Below are 21526 nucleotides of genomic sequence, written 5' to 3'. Positions count from 1 at the left end.
GGTTTAGATTATCCATTTAGGGTTTAGATGTTCCATTTAGGGTTTAGATTATCCATTTAGGGTTTAAATGTTCCATTTAGGGTTTAGATGATGCTGTTGTTTCTATATTTGTTCTGCATGTTTGGCACTTATAGCACTAATAGTGCCATAAGTGCTGAAAAGACCATTTTACTTTATTTTATTTTGGATTTTCGTTGGCACTTATGGCACTATTAGTGCCATAAGTGCCATAAAATAAAATAATAAAGTAAAATTTTTTGGCTTGGGGGTGGGTGAGGTGGGTGGGGTCGGGGGTCTGGGGGTTAGACAGGGCAGGGGGAGTAAAAAAAAATTTCGTTGGCACTTATGGCACTATTAGTGCCATAAAATAAAATAATAAAGTAAAATTTTTTGGCTTGGGGGTGGGTGGGGTCGGGGGTCTGGGGGGTAGACAGGGCAGGGGGAGTAAAAAAAAATTTCGTTGGCACTTATGGCACTTATAGTGCCATAAGTGCCTAACCCGACCCGCGTGCCTGATCCTACCCGGCACGCGACCCGCGCTCCTGACCTTACCCAGTCCGCCCAATTAAGGGCAAAAACGTCCCAAAGCTATAAAAATGGCCAAAATTTGTGTTTTTTCAATGTGTGGCCATAAATTGTGTTTTATGCTTCATTTTGGCTACTTCAAAATTTTACTCTTATCAGAATGTGATGAATTTATACCAAAACAGCCAATATTTATTAGGAAGATTTTTATTTTACAGCAAATATAAGTAGAATGGGTAAAGAAAAATGACAGATCATATTATGCTGAAATGGTTGTAAAGCTTTAATGTCAGCTCACATTCTCTCAGCATCAATGATCTCTCTCTCTCTTTTTTTTTCACTTACTGGGAATTTTTAATCATTTTTAAATAATAATGATTGAGTTTATGATTATTAATTATTGTTTCTACAATGATGAAAACATAATTTTCCAATGATTTATACAATATATTGAAGTCCCAAATTCAATAAACAAAGATATAATCAGTTCATAATTATTGTCTACGTTTTTCTTAACATCAAGCTTTGTAGAAAATCTAAAACTTCAATCGCAATTCCCTAAATCAAATAATTATTTCATCGTTGAAACAAATTATGAAGTTAAATATATCCAGAAAAAAAAAATAGTTCGGAATATCAATTAATAATGGATATAATGCACTTTTTTTGGGTTTTAAACCATCCAAAATAAATTTAGTTCGGAATATCAACAAATAACTATTCATTGTATTAGTTATTTTACTTTTATTAATAAATACTCCCTTATCCCAATTCAATAAATCATGTTTCTTTATTTGGACGTCTCATTTCAATAGACTACTTCCTAAAATAAAAAGTCAATACATAACAAATATCTCTACATAATTCATTATTTACACCAAATGTCGTTCTATTCCACACATAATTATCTTTATTTTTCTCTCATATTTTTAGGATAAATATATTTATAAAAAAAAATTATTTTCTCTCTTTTATTTTATTATAAATTATTGGTTTTTTAACATATTTGTTCACAGGGACGGACCTAGGAATTTAATAATGACCGGGTGAGATTTCACCGGATGATTCTAATAAATTTTTAGTAAAGAAAACGATTTGAATATTGAAATAATTATTTTAAATTACACAATTATAATCGGGCGATATTAACATATATAGATCTAGGTAACAAAAAAAAAAATTTGATCGGACGACGGCCGAAGGTGCCTGGCTTTAGACCTATTCATGTTTGTTCATTGCCTTGTGACCTATTAAATTTTGAGATGGATGAAGTTTTTTTTTAAGCATAGATTCCAAATAAGTCCTCATAATATTTATAAAAAATCGTAAAACAATATTGAAATTATATTGTGCAGACAAGCCAAGAAAGGAAAGCCGTAGATGCAAACTACAAATATCCAAAGTGGGAAAAAAAAAAAAAAAAAAAACCCAAACCGGTGGAGAGCCGGTGGGAATGTTGTGGTCGGACCGTCTCCAACGTTGAAACCTCCCATTTTGACTTTCCCAAGAAAATATAGAATCGAGGAAAAGTATGGCAATCGCCACGCGTTCTCCTCTTCACCATCTTAATCTTGCTTCCCACCGATTCCATTCTATTCTATTATTACACACACATCATTTGTTTCATTTTCGTTTCCTACGTTCTCTGCGTTTCTGACCCATATCAAACAAACTCCTCGCCGCTTCCGTTCTTGAATTCTTCCCCAACAAAAATCCAATCTTTCAACAAATCTTCAAGGAACGGAGGGGCTGCACATATTTCAAAATGGTTCAGATTAAAGAGTTGTATCCTTTTTTGGGAATTCTTGAATTCTATCTTATCATGCCTTCGTATTGTTATGGATCATGAATTCCTAATGCAATTGCTTGATTTCTATGCAAAAATTTATGTATGGGATTTTTGCATTGCCTTTTTCCTTGACCAGCCTGCTTTTTCCTAACTGGGGTTGTGTTGCAGTCGGATTGTTATGCCGTTATCAGTGGAAGAGGTGATTTTGATTAATGTTTTGAGGAAATGTAGAAATTTGGTGTTTTATTATGTGATGCTCATTTGCAGTTTTTTTTTTTAATTCTTGATTGTTGGGCAGTTTCAAGTAGCTCAGATGTACATGGTGATGAAAATGCAGCAACAGAACACGAATTCAACGGAAGGGGTGGAGGTGTTGGAGAACAGACCTTTCGAAGACGATGAAATTGGAAAAGGGCAATATACTTTGAAAATTTATAGGCTGCAAAGGTAGCTTTTTTATGCTTTTTGGCATTGTTAGATTGCTTTATTGCTTCAACTGGTTTGTTGGGATTGTTTTTCTATCCAAAAGTTGCTATCTTTATGTTTGATGTTCATCATTACATTACGCTCTCTTCCTCTGCATTTACTATTTTTTGCTGTTATTTTGTTCAGAGAGAGTGGTAATTTTTGTTCTTGAAAATTTATAGGCTGCAAAGGTAGTTTTTTATGCTTTTGGCGTAGTTAGTCTTTACAGTTGGTGTTCATCATTACATTGCACCCTCTTCCTCTGCATTTACTATTTTTTGCTGTTATTTTGTTAAGAGAGAGTGGTAATTTGGCAGGGTGTTCTAGTTGTTCTTGAAAATTTATAGGCTGCGAAAGTAGTTTTTTATGTTTTGGGTGTAGTTAGATTGCTTTATTGTTTCAACTGGTTTGTTGGGATTGTTTTTTCAATCAAAAAGTTTCTATCGTTACGGTTCATGTTCATCATTACATTGCACCATCTTCCTCCGCATTTACTATTTTTTGCTGTAATTTTGTTAAGAGAGAGTGGTAATTTTGGCAGTGGTGCTCTAGTTGTTCGTTGCCATTTGTTCTTGTTTCAATCTAGCATGAAATTCTACTTTGATCGATGAATTTTTATTTTTTTTAATCAAAAGAATCTGTGCTTTTCAGCAAAGCTCCTGCTTGGTTGTCTAAATTTGCCCCGGCCGATGCTCTTGTGATGCAAGAGGAAGCTTGGAATGCATATCCAAGATGTAAATCAGGTTTGTCCTTCTCTCTTTTCTATTCATGTTGTTATCTGAAATATGTTTTGTTGTTTGAGTTGTCTTTCATCTGAAATGTTTTCATCGTTATTCATGTTCGTGGCTGCGAATTTTGATCCAACTCGAGCAGTTATCAAGGTAAAATAAATACTTTAAACTGTTTGATTTTTCTCTCTACAGGTGATCCTCCTGGATTCTAATACTAGTTTTTCGTTTTTAACGTATTTCAGTGCCTGTATTTCACAAGATTCATTCTTACTATAGAAACTATTCACACAGCTGACTGTGGTCTATCTGAAAATGTAAGTTATACGCCGCCTACCCGCCGTCTCATGATATTTAGGAAACAAGTAATTATCACGACACGAATTCGCTATTTAGGTGTTTCTGCAAGCGAGTACGTAATTCCTTTTTTTTTTCTTTTTCTTTTTTGCTCATGTAGGTGCACGGTCTCACTAAAGAGCAATTAGCAATTAGACAGGTGGAGACTCTCGACATAGCTTCAGATGCGAGTGATTATTGGAGCTATATAATTGGGGCTAGCAATTTCGATTTTTCTCAGTTTCAATCAGCTCGAACTGGCCGTGGTCCATTATTAGACGGATGGCAGGTTCGTACCTCCTCCTCATTTGAACCAAAGTTGTGGGTGTTTTTTCCTTTCTTATTTCATAAGAAATTTTCCAAAAATAATAAACAAAATATAGCTTCATCGACTTGATGTTTTTTTCCCCGACAATTGCAGGAGCAATGCGATCCAGTTATGACAGCTTACAAGTTGGTGACGATAGACGTCCCGTACTGGGGCTTCGGCAGTAAACTTGAACAAGCTTTGCTTGCGGTATGATTTTTGGTAGAAAAATGCGTCGTCGTTCTTTAGTAGGACTATTTTTTCATAAATCCTATGTTTCTCATGCACTTTACAATTATAGCTATAATTGAGAAAAAAGTAAATATCATTTTTCGCCAAAACACATTTTGATGGCACATACCTCGTAGTCGTAGGCTAGCCACTGGCCATCAGTTTATACTATACTACCTAGTTTAATAGCATCGACGTAGCTTGAATGAAACAACTACTTGTATTCGTGATCACGGCCTTCGTCTGAGTTCTGCGTAATCTCGTTGCAGGGTGAAAAGGCGCTGTTCCTTGAAAGTCATAGAAATTGCTTCGGATGGATTGATGAGTGGTATGGGCTGAACGTGGATATGATGCGTGAGCTCGAGAAAAAAAGCGATTCTTCATTAAACGAGGTAAAAGATTATTCAGTTCTCAAGTAGTGTATATGCATATTTCTTTATATCAAAGGAAAAAGCAATATCGAGCAATGGAACACCCGTGTTGATGCAGAAACTAGGTCGGCCTGGTCTAGTGGCGAACGGGGAGGAATCTGATGGTAGCTGAACTTCTAGAAGGTGCTGATTCTGGGAATTTTGTAGGAGTATTCATGCTTCTGATCTTGCTCAGCTGAGGGTAAAAGTTAGGTTCTCGTTTCGCGAAGACACCGGCGCGTGTTCGACTGTAGAAGACCTTAGGCAGACATCGGCACCTATAAACAGGTCAAATTTCCTTTCCACCTCTTCTTTTTGGTTAGAAGCTGAAACACAAATTTAGATGATCACAAAAGCTGCTGCTTTGATGCATTTTTTGTCCACATTTTTGGAGATGCATTGGAGTATTTGAACCCTATATAGATTCTAGTTGTAATTTATTACTATTCTTGTTCGAATTGTTAATACATATAGTTAATGTTGCCTCGTGTAAATAATTGATTTAGACTATCATTTCTGATTATTGCTTTAATGGAAAAAATGGGAAAGAGTTGTAATTTTTGGATACAAATTATTTATTCATATCTCAAAAGCTCACAAAGGTTAAATTAAATTAAACAAGACAATTACAAATCTTACAACATACACATAACTTACAATAAGTATCCACAGATTTATAGCTAGAAAAGCTTTCCTCATTAGGGCGGGCCCGGCCTCAGAAAAGCACGCTAGGGCGGGCTTTCTGCATCCGGGTCTCGCCATGGGGCTCGTCGAGCCGGTTGTTGTGTCTTACGGCAGCCAAGGCGACGACGTAAACCAAAACTAAGATGATGAGGATGATGACGTTGACGACGGAGACTCTTCTCCAGCTCTTCTTGAGGCTGGCTATTACGCCGGCCTTGCACGAGCCGCAGCTGTAGCACAGCTGATGCTGGTCGTTGCTCCACTGCGCGCAGTCGGGGTCCGTTCCCGTCATCCCCCCGCCCGAGATCCAAAACGTCTCGTTCATGTACGTGTATCCGCACGACGTTGGTGGCTTGCAACATCCCGACTACGGTTTTGAAATTAGTAATAATAAATAAATAAATAAATAAAGGGGGAAAAAAAAGAAAGAAAAAAATTATGGATTTTGATTGTGAGATGTCAACAAAGAATGGTATTGCAAGGATTTGCATAATAAGCTAATAAACATTTGATATATGTGATCACACATTTATCAGTAGTTTAAAATTATTATTTCTTGCTATAATATAGTATATTGTATATTTATATTTAAAATTTTATTATTATTATCCAAAAGCATAATAATATTCAAAAGTGCGATTCAAAGTTTTGAACTCGAAAGAATCATAAATACCACTTTGAGATAAGCTTTCTAGAAAGGCAAAAAAGAAAGAAAAAACCTGCATATTGAAACAGAAATCTCAAAGATAAAACATACCAACATTTTTGAAGCAAAAAAGAAAAAAGAGATTTTATAGTGGGCTGGGAATAAAGCGAGAAAAATAAAAAGTAAAAAAAAAGACAAAAAACATAAAAGGTTATCTCACTATGTTGCTTATCTACCATTTGCCTCATTAGTAGAAACAAGCAATTAAAAAAAACTTGCATTTGCCTCATTGTTAACATCTAACATAATTTTATCCGATAAAAAAAAAAAAAAAGTAGAAACAAGCAATTAAAAAAAAAACTACTTTTTTATATTCTGAAAATTATACTCCATTAGACTGCTATAGGTAATTTATAGGGACTCGATTTGGTGAAATATGTATGTAATTAACCAATTGAAATTATTCTTTTTTTCAAGAATTCGACTATAATCAAATAGACCTAACTATATTTAGATTTATATGAAAGCAATATTAATTTGCAATTCGTTTCGTATCTATGATATGCATGGCACAAATGAAGTGACCAATTGGGGGAGACACATTAACTTGTTTGGATTCTCTCAAAATAAAGCATTTCTACTTTCACGGAATCAAATAAAAAAAACTAAAGTGACACAAAAGTGGCACCACCACTATTATACACTAAATTTTACAAGAATAATCTAATTATTGTAGTTTGATCGAAGGTTTTTATATATCCATATTCCCAAATAAGGGAAATTTCTTAACTAGTAAGCTTCTTCTCTTTCTCACGATCTAATTCTTTTTTATATATATGAATATATTTGTCAAAATACTCCCAAAAAAGAAATAACAAAAGTGAAGTTCCTATAATATATTTTCTCGGTTGGAACTATAAGTTTAATCAGCATGCAAATGATATACGTAATGCATAAATGCCTCAAAAACTAACTATGAAATTTAAATTGGAACATCACATAATTTAAACAACATCGAGCCAAATAACTTTAATGTGATATTTGGTCACTACTAGTGAAAACGGCCTTAACAACTGAAAAATCGATCGTTAAAAATGAGAATTCGATCGTTAAAATGATTGACGATAAATTTGAGGTGTCGCTATTTGGATGATCGTTCCGTCTTTTAACGATTGAAAATTCGATCGGTTATAAATATCGATTTTGTTCTCAAATTTTCATCCTTTATGATTTTTAACGATCGAATTTTCGAGTAAACGAATAAACGAAGATAACGAAGCGCAATTCAATTGATAAAACGCTTCCCCTTTAACCAATAGGTCGGGGGGAATGGGCAACCATTACCTGAATAGGGGTGAGTTTCCTGAGGTAGAAGAGCTCGGGGGACTCGGGGACTCCCCCGACGAACCTATGGAGGCGGCGGCAGGCGTGGGAGGCGCGGATGCAGTCGCTGATCTTGGCCCAGTACGCCGGGGCGGAGACGCGGTCGGCGAGCCAGCCGGAGTAGTCCTGGATGGAGTAATCGAGGTAGACGCGGTTCATGACGGGGCGGCCGGAGCCCTTCTCGGTGGCGGAGTAGGCGAAGATGACGAAGAAGACGAGGGCGGCGATGACGAAGAACATGGCCCACAGGTAGACGTACATGAGGAAGGTGTTGCGGTAGCAGGCGCCGGCGATGCCGGCCAGCGACACCACCATCACGGCGACGCCGATCAGGATGAGCGGCCACTGGAGGAACCTCATGCAGTCAGTGCTGCTGGCGCGGCTGCTCAGCCACACGCCGCCGCCGATGATCGGAAGGGAGAGGAGGAAGCTCAGGAAATTGAGGAATCCGATTAGGTTGTTGCTCTTCGCCATCTTTTTTTTTTTTTTTTGGGTGACTCACTTATTCTTTGCAACTTTAATTTATCAAGATATACTATATATAGGAAATGTGGAAAGCCCACCTTTTATGGTTTTCATTTTCTCATTTTTATTTTATTCATTTATATATATACAATTGTATAAAGTATTGTTTCTTTTCAAAAAAAAAAGAAAAAGAAAATATATCTCACAAATATTTATTAATGCATGTTGAGTGTGCATGCATGTGCACCATGCGCTTCCTTTATTTTAATTAAATTAGTTATTAAATTATAATTATAAATCCTAATTAACTACTAATACTAATTAAATTAATTATAAACACTAGTTATGATTACTAAGAATGACGTTGACTAGCCTTTGACTAATGACATTTTTTTAAAAAAATTACATAATTCATGTAACGATTTAAAGAAGCATGTAACGATTTAAAGAAGATACTAATGGCCAATTCAAAACTGTGCTAAGATTTTAATTCCATTTTTCTAGTGTGGATAACAGGATAAGTTGAGTCCATGACCAATTAAACTGTGTTAATAATTTGAGCTTATCAATTTTGGGCTGCTTGATTTAGAGCCTAATTTATCGATATTCTTGGGCATTTGGCTTTGGGCAACTCATAGTGCTATTTTGAGACATTTATTGCTTGGAAAAACAGACTAAACGGGTTATTGTATTTGTAAATAAATAATTCATCTTCTATTTTTAGTGTGAAATTAACATTACATGTATTATAAATGTTCTATTTTGAGAATTTTCAAGCTTGGATAAGATTTGAGCTTTCAATTATGGGTTTCTTAGATATGATCCCAAACTTTCACTTCATGCGAGTCTAGTTTCTTGGCCATAACGAAACTAGATGTGTTACAAATAGTTTGAATTAATTGTAAGATCATCTCAAATCATGTTATACTCTCCCCATTCCATTGATAACGTCGCAAGGTTATTGAGAAAAAAAGTGATTAAAAACTAAAAATAAATCATATCATTATCCATAGAACAAAAAAAAAAATGAATCATTATCCATAGAGCAACGAAAATAGTTTATAAATGCCCATATCCTATTCTTTTTTACAGCGCTATTTTGGTGCAATGTACAACGTTACATTATTAATAGACCGATATTGTTCATTGCTCTATTTATTATTAGTATTATTATTATTTGTAATAAATTACACCTATTAATCATTAATAAATAATTAAAAAAATGATTTTGGAAAATTTATTTTTCTTTATATAGTAGAACATATAGTTAGAAATGAAACTTAAATTATGTGCTATTTTAATATATCAGTGGTGAGCATTGCAGATACATGATACATTTGTGTGACTTATTTTAATGTGTCCAAGTTTATGTTTGTCGGAGAAAGTGACACCTATAGCTCCAATGTTAGTCCATTTTTTTGTCATGTGATGTGGTAGACTATAATTCATTTATGTCAGAAGCAGGTGCCTAGAGAAGATTTCAAAATTCATTTAAAGTAATAATTGGTGGACTTCATCACTATTAATCTAGATCCACTATAATTTTTTGTCTATTTCAAAACAAGTCAGTACAGCCCACAATAACAACTCATATATATAAACATATGTACTGTTTTTCTTTTAAGGAAAATTCCTGCTTTTGATATGATATGAAAGAGCCATTACATGAGAGTGAATATGTTGAGATTGGAGATGTTAATTTATACTAACTAGAGGCTAATTAGTAGTACTATAAATTACTATTAGTATTACATGAAAATTTATAGGCATTAACAAAAGAGTGAAACCCCTACTCTAGCCAAAACCTTTTAGTTGTAGGAAAAAATGTTCATGAAGATAAAAATGTGGAAAATATAGCCTTTTTAGTGTTGAAATGACTAAGTTATCCTTACTAATATATTTTGATTAATTAATATTTTATAATTTTCGAAAATATAACAAAATATTAAAAAGAGAAATAGTAAAAACAAAACCTAGATTTTGGGTGAAATCATTCTTCCCCAAGTCACCTTCATTACCAACGACCTTTTCCGGCGACCTCATTCCGGCGGTTTCGCAAGGCGGTCTCCACGGCCGTCTTACTCCTCTTCATCTCGTTTCCGGTAAGTTACTTCCTTCTAATTTCATGTATCTTTTGAATTTGTTGTGAGGTTTTTGAAAAAGTAGAATTTCAAAAAATTTGTTGGGAAAATGTTGATAATAGAAAAATATGTTAATCCTCTTTGTAATGATGTTCAAAACCACGAGATATGTTTGATTTGTTATATTATTAGTGAATATTTATGAAGTTCTTGGTTTTTGATTCGATTTTTTCGCAATGTGTTTTTGGTTACACACAAAACTGATGGTTACACACAAAAACGATGGTTACACACAATTTTAGAAAATAATGTGTGTAACACTGTTACACACTTTATCGTCATCAATTGTGTGTAACAGTAAGAAATTAACCATTACACACATTATCGTCCGAATTTGGGTGTAACAGTACGAAATGCTTTATTACACACATTATCGATCAAAAATGTGTGTAATAATGGAAATTGCTTACTGTTACACACATTATCGACCACAATTGTGTGTAATGGTTCAAACTTCACTGTTACACACATTATCGTTCGAAATTGTGTGTAACAATACAAAATGCTTTATTACACACATTATCGGCCAAAAAATGTGTGTAATAATGAAAATTGCAGAGGGAGAGCGGCGCGGTCTAAGGCGGTGAAGGCAGCGGCGCGGGTGAAGTCAGCGGCGTCTGAAAATCTATGTGGGCTTCCGGTGCGGGTGAAGGCAGCGGCGCGGTCTGAGGCGGTGACAGCGGCGCCTAGGTCAGAGAAGGTGGCGGCAGCGGCGCGGTGGGGCGGAGGCGTGAAGACGGCGGCAAAATTCAAGGGTTTGACTTGGCTGGATCTATGTTCGGGGGCTTCCGGCGCAGGTGAAGGCAGCGGCACGTTCGGTCTGAGACGGTGACGGCGGCGGCCCGGTGGCGGAGGTGTGAAAATGGCGGCTGAATTCTAGGGATTGAGTTTTTTGAAATTTAGATGTAGTAAATTTTTGGTAGTAATTTTGTTTGAAGTAATTTTATGTAAAGTAATTTTGTATTTTAATTCAAATATATTAAATAAAACTTTTCAGTTTTTCTAAATTCCAGAAAATTTAAATAAGGGTAGAAAAGTCATAAAGGCTACTATTTCCATAATTTGTTTTTGGTGGACAATTTTTCCTTTTGTTATGTGGGATAGGCTAATTGAGCCCATTTACTCTTAACAAAAATACTACTCAATCCATTTCCGTAGATTGAGCATCGGTTTTTATGACACGAATTTTAATAAATATTACTCCCTCCGTCCCACCGAAGTTGATGATGTGTGTTCCTTTCGGGTCGTTCCAACGAAGTTGCTACGTTTTTATATTTGGTAAAAAGTTAGGGATATTAAGCATTTGATTAGAGATAATTTAATCATTCATTATTTTACTTAAAATTCAGTTTAGGTAATGACTTAATCATAAATACACTAAACACTAAACTATTAAACACTAATTCCTTTATTTCCGTGTCGAAAAGAAACACATTATCTTCGGCGGGACAGAGGGAATAGTTAAGTATGTTATGAATGAAGAAAATAATACTCTAAATTTTTTTTGTAATGTTATGATAGTGAAAATAAAAAATAAGAGATGAACGAAATAGTAAAGATTTTCTCGTTCAACAAAAACTCTTCTTCGAAGTAGACGTAATTATTAAAAAAAGTTAATTATGTATTTATTGAATCGAGAAAAAGTTTAGTAATTTAGAAAAAATGACGATAGTAAGTGTATTTATGTGAATCAATTAATATAAATATATAGTACTATAATGATTTAAATATTTTAAAAGTGATAAGTAATGAGATTATTTTGTGAAAAATAGTAAAAATTACAAAAACAAGGACACTGACCTGAAATAGACGGAATTGGCCTTAAACATACACCCATGTGAGCAACTACGAGAATCCTGCAGGCTATGGGCCCACACTTTCCCTTCAAAATCTTCCAACCAAACTTTGAGTTACAAACTAGGTCATATTATAATTTTGTCTTTTTTTTATAATTAATTTACTACTATTTTGTTTTTCGATTTTGAAATTACATGCTGTCACTAATCATGAGCATGCATTAGGCTGGCTGTGGTTGGATTTAAAATTTCAACCGAGTTCCAATCTTTCAATTTATTATGAGATCATATGTATTTCACCACTAGAAACGAGAGAGTAAAAAAGTTTGATTATTAGTATTGCTCATTAGGATGATAATAGATTGTAAATTACACCTTCATTAAAAAGAAGATGAGTCGTATTCTTTTCGAGTCGTTCCAACGAAAATGAGTCATTTCTTTTTTAAAATATAATTAGACAATTTAAAGTAATAATTATAAAACTAATTACATCTCTTAATTAACCCAAAACAGTTTTTCGCTCTAAAAAACTCAGCAACGATGGTCGCAGGGGGTGCACAAATTATTTTATTTTCAATATTTAATTTACTTAAAAAAAATAGGCAACATTAATAATCTAAATGAAAGGTTAATTAATTTTATTATAAATTTGAAAATTAACGTATTATTAAAAAAACGACCTTAAAATTGATTCAAAGTCACTAATTATACATATAATTATCTATCTACAAAATTAAAAATATACTTAAAACACTAAACACTAATTCCTTAAATTATGTATTAAAAAAAATGTCTCATCTTCGTTGGGACAGAGGTCAGAGGGAGTATATATCGCATAAGAAAAGTAATACTACAATCAACTCAATTTATAAAATTTTAATAAAATTCAAATTTCAAACATTTAATCACAATAATACCTATTCAATCAGAAGCCCCCTATCTATTTAAGTATGATATCTATTTTGCATTGTTGTTTTCCTCTTTGTGTGTGTCTATAGGTGCTAGAATTTTGAAACTGTGAAGTATATATTCTTACGGTAAATCAAATTCAAATATTTCAATTATATTTTATACTGTCTACAGGAATATATTACTAATACATTTGTTACAAACTTACAATTTCAAAACTCAATGCTTAATTTTTTTATTTTTATAAAAAAGAAGAACAAATGTTATATACAGACATAAACCTAAACAATGAATTAATTACTTTTTCAAACTTATCAAATGGATTCCTAGGAATACAAATATTAAATCGAAACCTAAAATATCAAATGGATTCTCGAACGTCACATCGATGTTTTTCTATTAATAATTTGAAACATAGACAACCTAATAATGATTTAACTTTTTCCCACTTAAAAAAAAATGATTTAACTTTTTCCAAACTTATCCAGATATTTTATTTTTTTAATGGAGACACGAACATAGTGTAGCCGAACTGTGTTTCCCCAAAGCCAAATTATCGTGTTTTTTAATTAACGGTAACGGTCATTAATGATTTATAATAGTAGTGTTTAGTATTTCGATTAAAGACCAATTAATTCAATATACGAGAATGACTTATTAATCATCGCATAATGATGCCATGCTATAAACCATAATAAAATAATAATTAAACGAGTGAGATTAAATTCAAATATTGATTCGATTTCATGTTCAATCCGTGAAGATTCAAGTTCTGAAAACTCAACAAAATAACAATAAAAAAAAACCAATAAGAATCTAGATGGGCTTCTAGGAGACGAATATAAATTTTATAGTATTATTCCATTCGAATATTATGATGGATACAAGCAATAAACGACTCTATATTAGAAAAAAGGCCGTTAATAAAATTATCTAAAAAGGCCGTTAAGAAAAAGTCGTCGTCCTTTTAACCTTCCAATAATTTTTTGTTTTTTTGGATTTTGACAAATAAAGTCACGAATTATTTTAAAATTAAAAATAAAACGTAACTTTTGAAGTGTGACAAATTAAATCACTATTTTTTCAATTTCTTTCAGATATAGAATATAATCTATTTATAATCTAATTTTTTTTAATTAAAAATATATAAAATAACGTTGTTTAACCTTCACAAAAACGACATCGTTTTACTAATCTACGTAAGCTTTAACTCAAAAATATTCGGCGATCGAAAAAACTAAAAAAGATGATAATTTCATTCATTAGAGCATCTATACTAAGGGGCTCGGGAGTCGATGCGCACCGAACTCAGCCCAGCCCACCCTAATGCCGCTCCGCCCTGGCTCGTTTCGGGCTTCTTCGCCGCGCCTGACTCGAAAGGAGAAATGGATGAGCGCATCCGACGCATCGCCCAATAAAAATTTTGAGACGGATTAAAATAAAAATAAAAATTGAAATGACTGGAATGAATAAAAAATTTGAAGTGAGCCCCTATGAGCTCTTCAGTGTAGGAAAAAAGGCTATCTTAAGGTGGGCTATCTTTTAAGGGCGAAAATGGGCGTACCAGTGTGAATGCTCTTATATTTCAAAAAATTGTTTAAAATTATAATTCGTTATTTGCCAAAAGTTTTTTTTTTTTTTGGTTTTTTAATAAACCAAAATCATGATAAACAAAAGGAACAAAACCAATAATTGTAGGGGAAAAGAAATGGCCAAATTGGAGCAAATTTTCGTAAGCCAAAACGACAAGTGTGGATGTCGTCGTATATCCCAAATTTTTTGTCTTAAACTCTATCTAATGAAGCACACTTCCACACACCCCACCCACTCACATGAAATTACCCCCACCATTCGCCTTGAAAATCGAGCTCCTTCCCCCACTAACAATGGCTTCTTTTTTCTTCCAAAAATGCCTCTAAATTCTTCTGCTGCAGCGCAACATTAATTCCAGCTTCTCTTTTCCAACATTTTCTTGGTAAAGGCCTACACACATTCCCTCTCTCTCTCTCTCTCTTTCTCTCTCCCTCTCCCTCTCTTCTTGAAACTAGCAAATTATTCAAAAATGGATTTCTCCCCATAATTCTTGGTTTTCAGAAAATGGGTTTGGAGAAAAATGGTTTCTAAGCCTCCTTCAACTGGGAATCGTCGAATATGGAAAATGCCACTCTTTTATTTGGTGTTTGAACTTTTCAAGAGCTGAAAAATAGTGGGCTGGTGAAAAAATGGAATCTTTTTTTTCAAACTCATTTCTGATAAATGAATGATATTTTTTGGTTCCGGTTTTCCCTTTTCGTCTTCTTTCCATGTTATGTTATTTTTTTTCTGATTGCAACTAGGGATGGCAACGGGCCGGATCTGGACCGGGTCTGGCCAATACCAGATCCAGATCCGTTTGCATATACCAGATCCAGATCCGGATCCAGATCCGCGGATCTGAAAATTTTGGATCCAGATCCAGATCCGTCAGATCCGCGGGTACGCGGGTCCAGATCCATGGATCTACTATTTTTTAATTAATTTAAAAAAAATTCAAAAAATCAACAAGTTTCGATAAATCCAATCTGAAATGGTTGAATCAAACAAACTCAATCTCTCAAAAATGGCTGAAATCAACAATTTTTCTAACAAAATCTAACAATTTAATGGCTGCCAAATCAACAAATCTAACAATAAGTTTCAAATATAGTCTTAAATCTAACAATTTATTTAACAAAATGGCTAACTTTAGATTCTGAGTGTGAAAGAGAAAGCGGCGACCTGTAACTCCGCCTTCGCCGGTGAACTGAGAGGGAGGCCGGCAGGGTGAGGCCGACCGCCGACGAACTGGAGGGACGGCAGAGGAGGAGCGTCGTCAGATGGGCAGGGGTGAGGGAGGACGGCGACATGTGACTTCACCTTCGCCGGTGAACTGGAAGGGAGGCCGGGAGGGAGACGAGCAGGGACGGCCAGATGGGTGAGGGAGGGCGGCGAAATGGAGGCTGGAGAAGGAGGAACCGAGAGATTTGGGAGACAAATGTAGAAACTAGGGTTTGTATTCTATTTGGTGTATTATATATTAATTTTTAATATATTTAATATTATTACTAAATTAAATATAAAAAATAAATAATATATATTAAAATAAACGGGTCCACGGGTCGGATCTGGGTCGGATCCGGATCTAAAATTTTAAGATCCAGATCCAGATCCGTTTTAAAAATTGAGATCCAGATCCGACCCAGATCCGTCGGATCACGGATCTGGACCGGGTCCAGGATCCATTGCCATCTCTAATTGCAACTCTCTCTCTAAAAAAATAATGAAGGAAGAAAAAAAGTAAATAATCTCTCAGCTTGTATAATTATGAGCAGAAATGGCCATTAATTTAATCTCCAAACATAAACACTGCTTAGATTACATTACCCCTTTGCATTTGACTTAGATTACTCCTTTGCAACTGCCACTTTTGACTTGTTTCATCATCTGCATTACTATAATGAAAAAAGATTCAATTTTTTTCCCCACCAATCTCGGCTGCAATGGGGGATGCTGTAGTTTGTCGAAACTGCCCCTGTTGGAAAATGATATTTCCCCCCTCGTGTCCCCACACCATCTGCCAACTTGCCCCTCCCCTTTTATAGCTGTGATTGCATTTGCCTCGTGACTGCATTTACACTGGCATATGTAGCACGCCTACAATTCTTGATCATTGAGTTATTGCACTCTTTTTTCATCACAACACCGTTAGTGGCTGCGTGAATTGATTAAATGTCTTCGTCTAGGTAGATGCATTTGGTGGCCTTAAATGTGTGGATTTCGGATGCCCTACTGCATTTAATTTCATTGGATTCTCATGTTTTTATCTGTATATATATATTTTTATCTAATCTAGCTTGTGAAATTGCTGCAGTGTTGCAGGTTGTGTGGTAGGAGGCATTTAAGGAGCTCAAGCCGTTTTCTTTTACTACATTGAATTTACTCTAGTTAAGAATATGCAGACCCCTAAAGCAAGGTATGCTTCTTCCAAGATTTATGTAGTTTTTACAACATTCATTTGAATTAGTGTCAGTCTTGAAATTGGTGAGAGCAAAAGCTAAGAGTTGGTTTTTTTGTGTTTTGAAATGCTTATTGTTTGTAGGCAAGAACTTGCAAAACCATGGTTGTGTTTCCCCTTAGAATCTACTTTTTAGCATCTTGCAATGTGCTTCTTGGCTTTGACTTATTTTGGGAATTCTATCTAGTTGTTGCTCTTATGCATATTGGTGTATGTGAAGCTTTTGTTTTAGTAGTTGGACTATACATTCTTTGACTTGCTTGAGCTCCTCTTTGTACACTCTTATTGTAGAGCAAGCTAAGAGTTGTTTTCTTTTGTGTTTTGAAATGCATATTGTTTGTGGGCAAGAACTAGCAAAACCATTGTTGTGTTTCCACTTAGAATCTACTTTTTAGCATCTTGCAATATGCTTCTTGCAAGATTTATGTAGTTTTACAACATTCATTTGAATTAGTGTGAGTCTTGAAATTGGTGAGAGCAAGCTAAGAGTTCTTTTGTATTTTGAAATGCATATTATTTGTAGCAAACCATGGTTGTGTTTCCGCTTAGAATCTGCATTTTAGCACCTTGCAATATGCTTCTTGGCTTTAATTCATTTTTGGGAATTCTATCTAGTTGTTGCTCTTTTGCTTTTATGCTCTCATTGTAGAGACTCGATATCTATGTTTGTATGCTGTTCTTGAGGATAATTGCTACCGTTTTCGTATTGAACGACTGTTAAATGTATGTAATTTGATGCGAGTGCAGAGGCAGTCCCTCCAGCGCGCCCCAGAAGAGCTCTCCTCGATCAATTTCATCAGAGGCTTCTCTAAAAAGCTCGTCCCCTCAAGCCGCTTCCTCGGAGAAGGTTTCGCCTAAAGTGGTGCGTCAGCTCAAGACAGGTCCCCGTTTCTTAGACCCTACCGCGTCTTCATCCAACCAAGCGAGCCGAGCACCAAAAGAGAGAAGTCCTAAAGTAGCCGAACACAAATCCCCTAGAAGCCCGCTGTCTGAGGTACTGATGCTTCATTTTTCTCTACTTGTGTAACGAGAATCATAATGTGCTCGCGAGCAGTCCTAATTCGACTGATGTTCAGAAGAAGCGGCCTAGCAAAGTTCCCGAGCTCGAGAGTCAGATTTCTCAGCTCGAACATGATCTGAAAGTTGTCAAGGACCAGTTGATCTCTACGGAAGCGCAGAAGAAGCAAGCACAGAAAGATGCAGAGGAGTCGAACCAGCAGCTCTTGTCGCTCTCTTTGAAGCTCGAGGAATTGCAGAAACAGCTCTCGGAGGAACAAGAATCGGGCATACAATTTGAGCTCGAGGCTATCAAGAAGAAGAGCTCTCACGAGTCCGCTGCTTTGGCATCTGCATTGGATGAGATCGAGCAGCTTAAGCTGCAGATTGAGACTGTAGCTGAATCCGAGGCTACTCAATCGAAGAACTTGGAATCTGAGCAAAGCGATCTCCTTAAACTGAAAGAGAACTTGACCGAAACACTCTTGATTGTGGAAGAAATGAAACAGCAGGTAATGCATAGCAAAGAATCCGAAGCTGAGGCTCAGGCGCTTGTTGGAGAAACTCTGTTGCAGCTGGAAACGGCGAAGAAGATGATGGAGACGCTTAGGTCAGATGGACTGAGAGCCACGGAAGCATATAACGCCATTGCTGCTGAGCTGGAGCAGTCGAGAGCCCGTGTTAATTTTCTCGAAGATCTGGTGAGCAACCTCAAGGACTCCCAACGCGAAGACGTAGGTGAAACAGAAGTTAGTTCTTTGAAACTTGAAGTCGAGCAACTGAGATCGGCTTTAGAAGTCGGTGAGATAAGATACAACGAGGAACGAAGCCACAGTGCAGAGCAGATACGGGATGCCATGGAGACGGTGGAGAAGTTCAAATCTGCATCGAGCCAGAGAGAGGCCGAGCTGGAGGTGGAGATACGGAGATCCAAATACGAGATCGAGGAGCTGAAGGCGAACCTAATGGACAAGGAAACCGAACTGCAGGGTATATGCGAGGAGAACGAAGGCCTCACCACGAAGCTCGAGAGCTCCGTGTTGGGGCAGAGAGAGAACGAGCTGGAGAAGAGGCTCCACGACTCAAAGGCGGAGGTAGAAGCCCTCAAGGCCAGCCTGCAACAGAAGGAGGCGGAGTGGCAAAACACATCGAAGGAAAACGAGGCGCTGAAGGAGATGATGAGTGCCGGTGAGGTGGAGGAGTCGGCTAGGGCCGCGGAGAGAGAGGTGGCCGTGAAGGTGAGCTACATGGCGGAGGAGGTGGAGAAGAGCAACAGGAAGGCGGCGAGAGTGGGGGAGCAGCTGGAGGCGGTGCAGGCAGCGAACGCGGAGATGGAAGGCGAGCTGAGGAGGCTGAAAGTGCAGTCGGATCAGTGGAGGAAGGCCGCCGAGGCAGCGGCTGCAATGCTATCGGCCGGGAACAACGGGCAGATGATGGAGAGGACGGGGTCGATGGACAGCCACTACAACAGCCCGCGGACGGGGAAGATAAGCTCGCCGTACGGGGACGAGCTCGACGAGGAGTTGATGAAGAAGAAGAATGCCAACATGCTGAGGAGGTTTGGGGTGTTGTGGAAGAAGCCACAGAAATAGGAAACACCATTCTTTGCTTTTCTTCACTGCAACTTATCTTTTGGTATATTGCTTGGATTTATCTTGAACCATATTATGTAGTATTCTATGTAACCATGACACTAGTTTATGTTTATATACTACTATCTTTACTCAAAACCAGCTCTAAAATCTTTGTGTGTGGTTATTAAAATTTCCTCATGAAGATACAAGTAGGGATGGCAATCGGGTACGACGGGTACGGATAGTGACTATCCATACCCATACCCACGAACTAAATGGATAGTGGTTGCTACCCACGAAACTATCCATGGATATCAAATGGTATCCAAACCCGCTACCCGCGGATACCCGCTACCCGTCGGGTATCCACGAAACCCGCTATCCGACGGGTATCCGTCACCCGCTATCCGCCGGATACCCGCTATCCGCCGGATACCCACTATCCGTTGGATACCCACGAAATAGAATTTAAATATAAATTTACAACAAATTTAATAGAAAAAAAAAATCAACACAAATAACATAGTTCAAATCCACAAAGAACAATGTTTAAATTCAAATTCACAAAGAACAATGTTCAAATTCATCAACTAAAATATAAAATCCAACAAAGAACAATGTCTATAATTGCTCGACAGTAGAAATAGAACCCTCTTCATTGAACTCTTCTTCTTCATCTTCAAGACAAGTCCAAAAGCTTCCATTCTTTCATTTAGCTCAGTATTAGACTTTGAGCCTTATTGTTTGGGGCCTATTTTAAAATATAAAATACTAGCCCATAATCTCAAAATATGTATTTAAAGCCCATATTTTATAGAATTTTTTGTGGATATTTGACGGGTAATTGACGGATAATTGACGGGTAATTGGCGGGTATTTTTCGCGGGTAAACGGGTTTCGCGGGTATGGATAGTAAGTATCCAAACCCATACCCACGAACTAAATGGATAGTGAATTGTACCCACGAAACTATCCGTGGATATCAAATGGTATCCAAACCCACCCTAATGGGTTCGGGTTTTCGCGGATATCCACTACCCGCGGGTAGATTGCCATCCCTAGATACAAGTATCTCTTTAGACAAATCTATGTCTAAAGTGAAAAATACATCAATTATACTCCCCTATCTATGATATTGTATATTTATCACTCCATTCGTTCCTGAAATATCTTCCTAAGAGAGGTGACACAAATTTTAATAAAAATTAATTGTGTATTTTATCAGAGAATAAAAGGTCCCACAAATTAAAGATAATAATAGATAATGAAATTATTTTCAAAAATGGATTAAAAAGTTGTTTTGAGGACATAAGAAAATAGAAATATAGAAAGACATTTTAGGGACATAGGGAGTATTGTTTCCGTACGCTCACAAGTATCGTATGCTTCCTTATATTTTAAATCTTATTTATATTCAATATTTACAAAATATCCAACCATTTATCACATGAACTCTCGTGGATAGCTTTCTTCACTCAATTTTAATAAACTCTTTTGTATATTTTATACACATTTCTCGTTATTTATTAAAACTCGTGTAATTCAATCCCCGGTTGGTGCAAAATTGGACCTATTTAAAATTAAAATTATGGTTAATTAAAATTTATTCATTCAAAATTAAAATTTAACAATCTATAGTTAAATTTCAACTTTAAACATGCATCATACATGCATCCGATGATCCGAATACAACCTGATAATAATTTAACAATATACGTTTCAAAAATAAAATAAAATTCAAACAATAAAATAAAAAATATTCCCCAGTTCAAATTTTACAATAGGCCCATAAACATTCAAGCCCAGCCCAATAAAACTCTATAAAATACCCAGCATTTCTAGGGTTTCTACATCAATTCGCAGCTTCTCTTGTTCAGCTCCGAAAGCTTAATCCTTCTTCTGCGCCGCAAGCAGCTTTGAGTTATTTACTCATTTTTATTTTTATTTTCTATTTTGGATGAGTTTGTTTTGAATGTGGTGGAATTAGCAGTCCATTCTTGGCAAGGCTTAGAGCTCTTTGGGCAATGAGCAGCTTTGAATGCTAATGGACTTATATCAAATGTCACTCTAAACTGTTCTCGGCTTCTTCTTTTATGTGGAGTTGCAGA

At 36.1% G+C, this 21526-nt stretch overlaps 3 protein-coding genes and 1 long non-coding RNA gene across 7 annotated transcripts; 3 read left to right on the top strand and 1 right to left on the bottom strand.

Moving 5' to 3' along the window:
• The first annotated feature begins 1968 nt into the window (after positions 1 to 1968).
• LOC131000034 (uncharacterized) lies at positions 1969 to 5362 on the top strand. Its single transcript, XM_057925769.1, has 10 exons — positions 1969 to 2310; positions 2483 to 2513; positions 2613 to 2761; positions 3431 to 3522; positions 3653 to 3660; positions 3753 to 3824; positions 3965 to 4132; positions 4265 to 4360; positions 4651 to 4773; positions 4871 to 5362. Exons 1-10 carry the CDS (start codon positions 2291 to 2293, stop codon positions 4922 to 4924), a joined length of 813 nt encoding a protein of 270 aa, XP_057781752.1. The 5' UTR covers positions 1969 to 2290; the 3' UTR covers positions 4925 to 5362.
• On the bottom strand, positions 5349 to 8038 carry LOC131000029 (tetraspanin-3-like). The gene is made up of 2 exons (XM_057925765.1): positions 7466 to 8038; positions 5349 to 5842 (listed from the first exon to the last, which is right to left on the bottom strand). Exons 1-2 carry the CDS (start codon positions 7976 to 7978, stop codon positions 5507 to 5509), a joined length of 849 nt encoding a protein of 282 aa, XP_057781748.1. The 5' UTR covers positions 7979 to 8038; the 3' UTR covers positions 5349 to 5506.
• A 1785-nt stretch (positions 8039 to 9823) lies between these two features.
• On the top strand, positions 9824 to 11109 carry LOC131000035 (uncharacterized). The gene is made up of 2 exons (XR_009093643.1): positions 9824 to 10071; positions 10669 to 11109. It is a non-coding gene; the product is annotated as an uncharacterized LOC131000035 (long non-coding RNA).
• A 3445-nt stretch (positions 11110 to 14554) lies between these two features.
• On the top strand, positions 14555 to 19574 carry LOC131000022 (interactor of constitutive active ROPs 3). Of its 4 annotated transcripts, none has more exons than XM_057925754.1 (4): positions 14555 to 14790; positions 16705 to 16806; positions 17596 to 17842; positions 17925 to 19574. In XM_057925754.1, the coding sequence occupies exons 2-4, from the start codon at positions 16787 to 16789 to the stop codon at positions 19434 to 19436; spliced, it is 1779 nt and encodes a 592-aa protein (XP_057781737.1). In that variant the 5' UTR covers positions 14555 to 14790; positions 16705 to 16786; the 3' UTR covers positions 19437 to 19574. The 4 variants fall into 4 exon arrangements, with proteins under 4 accessions (XP_057781737.1, XP_057781740.1, XP_057781738.1 ...); XM_057925757.1 differs by having other exon boundaries at positions 14621 to 14790; positions 17928 to 19574; XM_057925755.1 differs by lacking the exon at positions 14555 to 14790 and adding an exon at positions 16123 to 16576.
• Positions 19575 to 21526: the final 1952 nt, after the last annotated feature.

This window comes from Salvia miltiorrhiza, chromosome 8, assembly GCF_028751815.1.
Source record: "Salvia miltiorrhiza cultivar Shanhuang (shh) chromosome 8, IMPLAD_Smil_shh, whole genome shotgun sequence".
Taxonomy (NCBI): domain Eukaryota; kingdom Viridiplantae; phylum Streptophyta; class Magnoliopsida; order Lamiales; family Lamiaceae; genus Salvia; species Salvia miltiorrhiza.
Note: the sequence above shows the minus strand (reverse complement) of the source record. Positions and strands in the feature narration are given on the sequence as shown.

Excerpts from the sequence above, each read along its gene's own strand:
- LOC131000022 (XM_057925754.1), top strand. The coding sequence starts at position 16,787 with ATGCAGACCCCTAAAGCAAG. Across the intron at positions 16,807-17,595 it reads ATGCAGACCCCTAAAGCAAG|AGGCAGTCCCTCCAGCGCGC; the intron begins GTATGCTTCTTC and ends ATGCGAGTGCAG. Across the intron at positions 17,843-17,924 it reads CTAGAAGCCCGCTGTCTGAG|AAGAAGCGGCCTAGCAAAGT; the intron begins GTACTGATGCTT and ends ACTGATGTTCAG.
- LOC131000034 (XM_057925769.1), top strand. The coding sequence starts at position 2,291 with ATGGTTCAGATTAAAGAGTT. Across the intron at positions 2,762-3,430 it reads AAAATTTATAGGCTGCAAAG|CAAAGCTCCTGCTTGGTTGT; the intron begins GTAGCTTTTTTA and ends TGTGCTTTTCAG. Across the intron at positions 4,774-4,870 it reads GCGATTCTTCATTAAACGAG|AAACTAGGTCGGCCTGGTCT; the intron begins GTAAAAGATTAT and ends GTGTTGATGCAG.
- LOC131000029 (XM_057925765.1), bottom strand. The coding sequence starts at position 7,978 with ATGGCGAAGAGCAACAACCTAATCGGATTCCTCAATTTCCTGAGCTTC. Across the intron at positions 5,843-7,465 it reads GGAAACTCACCCCTATTCAG|TCGGGATGTTGCAAGCCACC; the intron begins GTAATGGTTGCC and ends TCAAAACCGTAG.